At 43.4% G+C, this 11,519-nt stretch overlaps 1 protein-coding gene across 1 annotated transcript; it reads left to right on the top strand.

The window, feature by feature from the left end:
- Positions 1–8,889: 8,889 nt before the first annotated feature.
- On the top strand, positions 8,890–9,717 carry LOC100275815 (uncharacterized). Its single transcript, NM_001322120.1, has one exon. The coding sequence runs from the start codon at positions 8,972–8,974 to the stop codon at positions 9,281–9,283; it is 312 nt and encodes a 103-aa protein (NP_001309049.1). The 5' UTR covers positions 8,890–8,971; the 3' UTR covers positions 9,284–9,717.
- The last annotated feature ends 1,802 nt before the right edge of the window (positions 9,718–11,519 follow it).

Below are 11,519 nucleotides of genomic sequence, written 5' to 3'. Positions count from 1 at the left end.
GCGGACCCTTATGGGCATCATGTAGGCCATAGTGATCCCGCCTGTGTCGATTAAGGACCATACCGTTGTGGTTCCTAGAGTCATGTTGAATTTATGCCTAAACACTTAGTTGGCCGGATAATTCGTTCTGACTGAGAAGCCAGAACACCCTCCAAGAGGAAATACCACAGAGTATAATTATAACCATCATCATCATAAAAATATCCAAAGTTCTTCTAATCAAAGAGGACCCCAAGGCCGCTCTTAACCGTAAGCTCGGCTGATATACCAGTTTCTAACACTCTGCAGAGGTTGCACACTTTACCCACGAGTCGTGATCCCTTTTTTCTTTGGGTCGATCAAACCCTCAAACACTACCAAGGTGAGTCGGCAAGGTTTCACTACGTAGCCTTTACAAAGACTCCCCTGGTGCATAGCTGCTCATTAGGTTTCGCTAGTCGTACAAACGCAGTATACCTCCCCAAGGTGGGTGACTAACAAAACCAAATCGAATGAACCTCTACACCCCCCTTGGTAGAGCGAGCACTTCGCCCCAGCACCCATTGACGGCCCTCAGGAAAAGCCAACTACACCCCCAGGTTCATCTAATTATTCAGCTAAGGGCGTCCCGTTCCACCCTCATGGTTGCACTGTTATCCCGGGTGATCACTCAATAGACAGGTCCTTACGGAGAGGTACTTAGAAAAATGGCCTGAGTCCCCTAAAATATCACAAGATCATCATCAGGATAACATCATCTTAACATAAATATTCACATCATGTTCATTGATTAAGTTGAAGTGATAGCATAAGCTAACCATGATAACCCAAAAGGTAAGCAAGGATAAGATAAATATAGACTAGTCAATCCTTAGGTTTCAATAATGTATTGTGGGACAGTGAATTATAAAGTAAGTAGGACATAATAGGTCAGAGGACACTTGCCTTCACCATGTTGTTGCTCAGGAAGATCTTCAGCAACACACTCAGGAACCATAGGCTGCTCGTTGTCTAAATAAAGCGATCATACATTCAATATATTTGGAAAAAGACAAATGAACAGCACACCAAACATGCAATCAAGTGAATACAAGCTTGACATGACCTTATAAACACAAAAGATAAACCTAAATGCTAGGGATTAGTACATTTAGGGATTAGTGATTCTTTGAACATTATGGATTACATAACTTAGTTCTACTAATTTTAGTGAGACACAAAATTATACCAGGGATCAAATCACACAAGGCATATTATTAATCTCACAAAATTAAACATCTAAGTACCATTAGGGTTTCCTTTTTTTATTTATCTTATTAAACAAATAAATTATTACATAAACTAACCTATAGTCTAGGCATAAAATTAAATTGCACATACTGTGGATGAACATAATTTATTTGAATAGAGAATTTTCCTATGAATATTTTGCAATTTGAATCACTCAATTTGGAGTTCATATGGAAAAGATATGAAATAAACAAGTTTGAAGTTTGAAATACAAAACTAGGTCGAATTCTATGATTATTTAAAAGTTCAGGGTCTGCTTATAAGAAGTCAGGGGCCTGCGCGTGAATTTACAGGACGACAGGTTGATTCTCGGGAAACCGAGGGTTTCTTTAAAAAAAATCACACGCGAAGGGGTACGGGGTATTCTCAGCCATCCGATCGCGGACGGACGGTTTGAGATCAGATCTGAGCGCGAGCGTGCACGGACGCGTGGACGAGCGCTGACAGGCGGGCCAAGGTTGTCAGCGGCATGGGGGCGAGGCGGCCTGACCAGCCGGTCCCAGCTGCCGGGCGTGGGTGAGGGAGCGGACCCGAGTGGCCGGATCCGAATCGGACGGGTAGGATTAGGTCTGCTCTAATTGAATCTAGGCCACTTGATCTGAGACGGACGCCTGAGATCCCACGGCAAGCCTGGGTAGGATTTCCTTGGCAACCAGCGGCGGCGCCTCTCGACTCCATGGTGGAGCTCCACCAGAGGCGAGGGCACGAGCACGTCGGGGGGGGGGGTCCTGGGGTGTTGGAAAGGGCTCAGGCATGTTCAGGGTGGCATGGCGGACTCGGTCATGGGCACGACACCGGCACAGAAGCACCAGAGGGTACCGGTCTGCGGTAGAGTGGCCCGGCGGCGGCGCTAGCCTACTTAGGCGAGCGATTGCGCGAGCAACAAGACAGGGAAAGGAAATTTAGGCGCGTGGGGAGGTGGGTTACCTTGAGAGACAGCTCTGGAGCGCTTGAGCGACGGTGAGAACACAGCGGGACCCCAAATCAACGGCGGGGGTGACACGGCTGCACGACGAGAGTCCAATGAGTGTGAGCAGAGGGGAATAAAGGGGGTAGGGGCAAACCAAGGGGTGTTTTGTGTCGCTGGCGAGGAAGCGGAGCTTACCGGAGCAATGAACACGACCGAGGCTCGACGGTGGCCGCAAAACAGGTTAGGTCACGGTGAACAACGATGGTGCTCCACAGGCGCGCACTGTGCGAGGTAGAGGTGCGAGGGGTTTGTAGAGGGGCGCTACTGAGCGAGGGGAGTGAGTGAGTGGGGTGCAGGCTCAAAAAGGAGGTCAGGTGCGTGCGGAGGTGACCGGGAAACGCGCGACGTGGATGCGTCCACGGCGGGGTGTGAGGGTGGGAGGTTAGGGAAGCGGAGGGTGCTGACGGGTGGGGTCCGCGGGCCAGCGAGAGAGAACTCGCGAACGGGCGGTCAGCGCTGACAGAAGGGGTCCACCAGACAGCGAGAGAGAACGGACGCGTGCACGAGGGGATCGACGCCGATAGGCCAGCCCCACCGGGCAGTGGGAGGGAGAGAGAGAGAGCACGAGAGGGCGCTGACAGGTGGGGTCCGCCTATCAGGGAGGGCTGGCGCGCAGGCTGGGCCGGCTGGGCTGTTTTGGGCCGAAATGAGTTTTTTCTATTTCCAGAGAATTTCTAATGCCATTTCTATTTTATTTTCTCTAGGGTTTTCAATTCAAATTCAAACCAAATCAAACATGTGCATCAGTTCAAAGAGTATTTTAGGCTCAGCATGATGCAACCATTCTTGACTCACATAAGTTTTGACAAAAATAATTATTATACTCTTCACTAATTAACTTAATTCTACCCAAAGAAAAAGAGAGGGAGAGAGATTAGAGAGAGAGGCAAGGGTAAGACCTGAATTTGGTAGATATTTAGAAAGAAATTTTATACCCCAAATTCAGGGTGTTAGACGAGTCCACTAGGAGGCACTCGGTAAAGAAGCTTTGCATGTTCCCAGGTGTGCCTTCTATGCCGAGTGCAATGGTCATGGCACTCGGCAAAGTACCTCTTTGCCGAATATTACACTCGGCAAAGTGATCAGAATACCCCTTTTTTATTTGTTTTATTATTCCGTCCAAACAAACAAAACATATATCATATAATCATCACATATACATCACAAAGTTCATAGAATCATCACATACATAATAGAGACCACATATCTCACAAAAACCACAAATCTCACAAGTTTTTCACAAACATGTCTATGTTCATACCAAGTTTCACTAACATAAGTATTACCAACTCTCAAACATAAGTTTTTCATAGACATAAGTTCAGACCAAGTTTATCACACAAGTCTCAAAATCACCACTAAAAGAAGATCATCAGCGAGGTGGGCAGCTAGACTGGTGCGACGATGGGCTGGGCGATCCATGAGGGTTGTTGTATGCCGCAGATTGTCCCTGCATAGAGAAGAGATTGCATGTGTTATACCAGATGAATATATATCATGCAAGACTAGAATTTTGATAGTCACAGGTGTATGGAACTGAGCATGGTCCACTGGAGGGAACAACGGATGTGGTGGAGCAAAACCCTGTGCGGCGCCAAGGCTCTTCATGTACTAGAACATCTCCACCATCCTTTGTTGATCTGCCAAGAGGGCCACCCGCTCCACCTCCCACTCCACCATCATCCTTGCCTCCATTTTCTGTCGTTCCTTCGTCTCTTCTTCTAGTTGGGCCTGTAATATTTCACCCCAATGTTGTAATAACTCAAAGAGATGGTATATAACTCAAGGAATGACGAGTTATAGAAGCACTAACCTGGAGTTGTTGTATCCGATGATGTGAGCTGTCCTGCCGAGGTTGTATGGCTGGGCTTGAGCTCATGCTCCTTGCTCGCACCTAAGACAGAGTGGGAGTGCATGACGAGACGATTGCCCCATCGGCAATCCAGTACCGCCCATGCCTCTTGCCTCCTCAGACCCTCATGAGGACATCATCCGTCGATGTCCTCAGTCCTTGGATCATAATCTGGCTCATGGACCTCATGTACCATGGCAGTGTACTCACTTAGGCAGCTGTAGATGGCGGGGTTGCTATACGCCTCAGGCTCGTCCTCCGAGTTGTAGGTGAGTCAGACGTCGCCTTGCCCTTATGGGTCATAGCATACACCAACAAGATGGATCAAGGCTGGCCACCATGTGACACCGACTGCAAGAAAACCAATAAGATAGTTAGAAATCATGTCTAATCCAATATTATACCTAAATAAAAAAGAAGGCGTACCCATGTTTCTACATATTTGTCAAGGTTGTGGCAGCCTGGGTGGTGGGAGGGACCTTGCAGCATCAGACACCATTTCTGGCTAGCGTTGTGCGTCTTGTCCCACTCAGGCACTATGACATCATCTGTTGACGAATTTAGGTACCAATCATCATTGTAGGTGGGCGGTCTATCACTAAGACACCTTTCGTAAAGTTCTAGATGTCTAGGCGGAATGGATGGTCAGGAGGGAGAAATTGTCGATGTTTATCGAACGACGAATATTTGCCACCCTTCTTCAAGCAAATAAACCTAAGAACTCCCTTGCAAACTGGGCATGGGAACTTACTATGAACACACTAGGCGCAGAATAGCCCATACTCTGGTAAGTCATGCATGGAGTACTGGTACCAAACATGCATTTTGAAGTTTGTCTTTATAGCTTGGTCATACATCCATACCCCTTCCTCCCAAGCATGGACCAATTCATAAATCAAATGATCCATGTACACGCCCATAATATTATCAACGACATGAATATGTTGTGTATTTGAAAGCATACATCGAGGGGAGATTGATGGGGATAACAAACATGGGCCAACATGTGTACGGGGCAACGCTAATTCCATAGGGATTAAACCCATTTGTGGCTAGCGCAACACATACATTATGAGCCTCTTTGGCTTTCTCACGGTGAGTGGCATCAAAGTGTTTCCATGCTTCACTATTGGATGTGTGCACCATCTTGTCAGGATTGTATCGTTTGCCATTTTTGTGCCATGACATCTGTTTCGTGGATTCCTCAGTCATTTATAGACGCTGGATCCTCAGTATGAACGGAAGGTGGTGTAGAATTGTCATGGGGATGTCAAGTTGCCTATTCTGTCCATCACCAGAGCCTACCTCCATGAACCTAGACGATTTACACTTCGGACAGTACTTTGCCTCCGCGTATTTTTTCCTAAATAACATGTAACCCTTTGGACAAGCATGTATGTGCTCATACGTCATCTTGAGTGCATGAAGGAGTTTCTGTGCCTCGTACGTGCTCTTTGGCAGAACGTGATCCTCCAGAAGTAGGCTCCCAATAACTTTCAACAAACCATCGAATGTGTCTCGACTCATGTTGTACTACGACTTGAACGCCATTACACGTCCAATGCATTGTTGAGAAACCTCTGGCTGGACGTGAAGGGGCTTCTATGCCGTGTCAAACATGTTGTAGAACGCCTTTGTGGTCGGTTCTGCCTCGTCCTCCATACATCCTCCGATGAACTATGCCTCGTGATAGTCGTTCAACATATCCGCTACCCCGACATCAACATCGTAATCCTCGACACGTGTTGTCTCACCACCTCTTCTCTCATACGATGTGCTTCACCATGGAAGATCCACCGAGTATAGTCCGGCGTAAATCCATTCTTCCAAATATGTTTTACCATGACCTTCTTTGGTTTTCTTTTCCTGATGGCACATTTGTTGCATGGGCATGGGACTAGACTCGCTCCTTTAGCAGCTTCACCAAATGCCCGTTCCACAAAAGCATTGGTCTTTCTAATCCATTCAGGGGTGACATCATTCCTTCCTACATGGTCCGTGTACATCCACTCACGGTCCTCCATCCTCTAACATATATAACCGAGCGAGTATATTTAATATAACCATGTAATGCATGGACATTACGTTCCTACCTTCTAATAGGTGAGGATAGGTCCTAATCCCACCCACGGTTTCATAGACGGGGTTAGTTTCTATGCTCTACTTCGATCTAAGACAGAGCTTCGGTAGCACCTCCCCGCGCGGGGCGCGCGGGGGTGGTGGGCCGGGCGCGGTCAGCGGTGGTGGCGCGCGGGGGGAGGCGGCGGCATGAAAACGAATGGCGCGGCGGCGGTAAAAACGAAAACGAATGGGGCCGCATTGTTATGTTAACTTCAACGTCTTTTGTCGAGTGCTCGTGATTCGGCACTCGGCAAAGATTTTTTAATTTAAAAATACACTTTGCCGAGTGTCCACAATCTGGCACTCGGCAAAGAATGTTTTATTTTTTATAAGTTCTTTGTCGAGTGTCCCCGAGCAGACACTCGTCAAAGAACGTTGTGTCGAGTAGTGTCTTCCCACGACTTTTTCCTTTTTCCAACCAAACTTTTTGTGGTTTGTTCCTACACTATGTAGACTTATATGTTCTATTTTGGCACAATTATCAAAGTGTTTGCTATAGCTATTTGATTTAGTTTCTTTAATTGAATTTCTTGGGATGATTTAGATTTGAACTGCAAGTCACTCGAAAATGGAAAACGGTAAATGCAAAAATTATATTCATGTTATTTAGCACAAGTTACGGCCTATTTTAGAAATAGACAAGAATTTTCGGTCACCATGCTCACGAAACATGGTCGTGAACTTGCCATCCAGTTGTTTTAAATTTGTATAAAACACAAACAAAGTCAAAAAAATCATGAAACTTATCGACATGACATGATATCATATGTAGAGCCTATGATAAAAATTTGAGACTGTTTCGAGAAAGTTGTCACGCACTATGTGTAGAAACCTAGCCGATCTATATTGAAGTTCTATGATTTCATGTGACAATCCAACAAACTCATGAGCTCCGACATGGCCGCTACATCTACCAGAGAATCAATTCTTGGTAGTGGGAATTCGTCCTTCGGACATGCTTTATTGAGGTATGTGAAGTCAATAGACATCCTCCATTTGCTATTAGATTTCTTGACCATATATTTGATATTACTCACTTGGTCTCAATTTATAATTCGTTTTGACTTTTCATACCAAGTTTGATTGGCTTGTTCTATTCTACTTTTATTGGAAGAAACAAAATAATTAAAGTATATTATATGCTAAACAATATTAGAGTAAATAATAATAAATAATACTTATGAAGTTTTTAATAGACTATAAATTGGAACGAATGGAGTATTACATAAGAACCAATAGCACGATGGGCACCACGATATAGAAGGTTTCGCTATTTTAGCGAAGGGAAGGTGTTTTTCGAACTTTTGGCTAAAGGCCTTTGTTCATTTCGCAGTCTGAATTTGTTACAAAGGAACAAAATAACACTGCGAGAGGCTACTGTTGGAGGCCTTCGTCTTCTGAAGGTACTAAAAACACGGCTAACCATGTGTTTTAGTATGTTATTAAGTATTACAGGAGCTTCGTTTTTAGAAAGGCTTCGATATAGATCAAGGAAAAGTACGACGAAGCAAGCTTCGTCATGATGAAGCAGGAAGGCGACGCAGGGAGAAGGTGTTGTTCAAGTTGTTGATTACAAATGATAATGTTGTCCCTGTGACATTTGTAAACCTTGTATGTAATTATTGAGGGTATGAATGTAATAACGTACGAAGTTGTACGAGTGCCTATAAATAGATGAACAGTACCCTATACTGTTCAGGCTGGATTGTAATCGCACTCGCGTCATTACCTTCAAGCAAGATGAAGGTATCGATGTAATACAAACTTTGATAATATCAATATATTCATTATGAAGTAAATATGTGACATGATATTACACTTGTAATTATATTTTTATATTTATAAATGATGAGGGCTCATTCTTTATGATCTTGGTCTAACACTAGTACAAAGAAGCTCTATAGTGACGGTTGTGAACCTATTTTCACTGGCGTTTCTTACAACCGTCGTTGTTAGTAGCCAGTAAAAATCATCATTTTTACTGGTGGGTAACTGAGGACCGCGAGTGAAAATCGATTTCCATTGGCGATTGAGTTAACAAAACCGCAAGTGGAAATCGATTTTCACTAGCGGTCGACATAATAAAACCGCTAGTAAAAATTATTTTCAGAAACATTAAATGGGTTTTAAAACAGGAAAAAAACTATTTAAAGAGAGGACTCAGCCCATGCACCCCACCCGTCCGTCACTATAGATTTCTATGTGCAGTTCCTTAAGTAAACCGCCACTAGAAATTATATATTTTTATAGGCGGTTTTTTTAAGGAACCGCATGTAGAAATACGATTTTTAGTGGCGGTTTTATTAAGGAACCGCCACTAAAAATAGCAGTCAGTTGATAACCGGATTCGCATGTAAAAATATATTGCATCACAGGCTTTGAGTCTTTTTCTACTAGTGTAATATTCATTATGTCCGAGAGGTAATAATGCTTCGAAGAACGAAAGTCTTTGACATATAACAAATGTGTTGCCTTACTCTTGGTGCACATCAATTGAAAATAAGTGACCAACAATACCATCTCATCTTAGATGGATTGATTTTTCAAACCAAACACAAACACCCCTTAGTAGTGACCTAACGAAAATCTTATATTTTCAGCACTCTAGTTAGCTATAGGCAGTTTGTTGCCTATAAATACCAGCACCTTGCATGGAACGGCCGGCACACAGCAACCAGTAAGCCATCGCTCACACAGTCAGACCGACGGACTCATTAACACACACACGGACACACAACTTCTCCATACACGCCGTAGCCATGGCTTCCGCTGCGCAGAAGAAGATGGCAATTGTTTGCTTGATGCTGCTGGCCGTCGTCGGCCAAATCGTCGCTGATGCTGATGTTACCGTAGAACATCCCAGCCGCATCTGCACCGAAACGGTGATTGATCCTCGTGTTCCCAACAACGAGTGCATCTGCTCCAAGAACTGCGCCTGTGCCGGCAAGTGCATCCTTGAGTCGCCTGATGCTGTCCAGACCTGCTTTGTCGACTGCGTCCTCAAGAACGACTGCATCTGCAGCAGCAAGATCATCCCCGGCGCTGACGACCCAAAGGCTAATGCCAAGTGAAGTAGTACTGCTATCATCATCCCCAATAATGGCGTACGTACCTAAATAAACGACCTCCCATGCATGCACCAACGGGGAGAGTTAAGTGTGTAATAATTAACGGCCGGTATGTCTGTACGACGACGCGTCTTGTTTGTAATAATAAACCCCTTGTTTTGTACGTGTAATAATAAACCACTGTCCACGCGCCTTACACGTAAATTCATGTTTGTTTGGATACACATTTTCAGTCGATTCCAGAATTCGAAAAAACATAATATTATTGCCTACTGATGAGACGACTGATATATAATTTCCATGAGTGCTTAATTAAGCTACAAAAATTAAGCCAAAGTAGTAATAATAATAACGGTAATTGTTGAGGCTTGCCTTACCAAAGGTCCTCAAGACATCTTTATTTCGGTGTAAGCAAATGTGTTTCAAGCAAATAGTAAAGAATGAACGAATGTAGCCTTTTCGATCGAAGCAGCTTATAAAAGAAGCTTCGACTATACGCGCGTGCAGCGAAGGTGCAATCCGAGGTCATTAGCCTCGGCGTGGAGAAGGCTTCGAGTGCAAAGCGACGAAGGGAAAGAAGCTCAAGACTTGTGCAGCAAAAATATAGAAAAGACAATGATGCCCCTATATCATTTGTAAATCATGTGTATGAACTTTGTTGGCGTGTTTGTAATTTCATACAAAGCTCTACAACTTCCATATAAATAAGTGAATAGTGACATGTATAAATTCACCTTTTGAGAGCCCTAAGCTTCGTTTTCGGTAGCCTTTGAAGTACCTTCGAGCTAGTTCCCGTGTAAAGGTCGAAGGTACGATTGTACATTTATCTCATAAGAAGAAGAATGTAATGAAAAATGCTAAGGCATATGTGAAGAGTAATATAATTCGTCTTTTCATTATATTCTTACACCTTTTTACTTGTCTACACCTTTTAATTGCTTATGTCTTCTTCCTTCATTTATCTCCTCGAAGGGAAGATAAATAAAGGGAGAAGGTTTCGATCTTCTACCTTGTGTTGTCTTATTTTGATACTTCGTAGTGATCAAAAGGAAGTGACCAACAACAATTATTGTTAGCGTTCCATAAGCTAAGTGACATTTGAGTGTAGATAGATAGCTTGAAACCACATGCTGCCATCAACCAAAGTCATCTAACAATTGACGACAACAAAAATGAATTCCCTAGGTAGTTTTGGCCATGTCAAGGATGACTTCCTCGGAGGCTAGCCAAGAAGGAAGCCACCATAAAAATCACATAAAGCGTCTAGGAAATATTCCCATCTCTAGTACAATTTTATTACATTTTGAGGTGTATGGAAACTATTGTTTAATATATGTATGTCTAAGAATCATTACTATCTATGAGAACACTAATAGATCTTTACGAAAAAAATTCAATAGCAAGGGCCTATTGGTGATAATCTATGATCTAGGCCACTCCCGAACCCGCAGTAGTTACTCACGGTAGTGCCCGTGAAACCGTGAAGGTCAGCCACTCTCGATTACTCATGGCAGACCAACATGAGTATTTTCATAACAGAAAAAGGTGTACCTTGTGGATATGAGTATTCTAGTATATCACAATGGGTCGGCCAATATAAGGGGTAGGACCGCCATATGACCAACCACTGTTCGTTAGTGTCATGTGGCCAAAATTATCATTTATGCTTTACTCACAAAGTTTTTGTTCTATATTTTTCCACTAAAATCATGGATCCATTATTTTTATAATTGGTAGTTGTTTTTCTGTGTATGTTTGTGTTGATCGTCGTAGAAGAAAGCGTGTTTCCCGAAGGCTACGTTGATCTACAAGAGCTCTATAGAGCAACACTACACAGACGAAGGCAAATGTCGTCGTTGACCATGTTGATACAGGTTTATACATGTTTTGATTACAAAATTGCATATCGAGTCAATGAATACAAACCTATGGTACGATTTACTAGAATTTTTCATAATCTTCCTTGTAATCGTTGTTAATCTTTTTTTTTGCATAAAAATGCTTAGCCAAACTTTTAAATTTAATAAAGTGTAATTTGATCAATTAATTGCTTCGTTGAATTAAGTGATATTCATGTGAAATGAAAGTTGAATTTGGGTGGTATGTGAGGATTACGTTCAGGGGTACGCTAGTCCAGAGCAATGCATACAGGGTTACCAGCAATTCATGAACAATGTCTAGTACAGGAAACTGAGAAACGTCCGATAGCCAAATTATATCCGATGGTCGTCCAGGGAGC

The sequence above is a fragment of the Zea mays genome, chromosome 10 (assembly GCF_902167145.1).
Source record: "Zea mays cultivar B73 chromosome 10, Zm-B73-REFERENCE-NAM-5.0, whole genome shotgun sequence".
NCBI lineage: Eukaryota > Viridiplantae > Streptophyta > Magnoliopsida > Poales > Poaceae > Zea > Zea mays.
The sequence above is the reverse complement of the archived record's forward strand: the minus strand, read 5'-3'. Positions and strand labels throughout refer to the sequence as shown.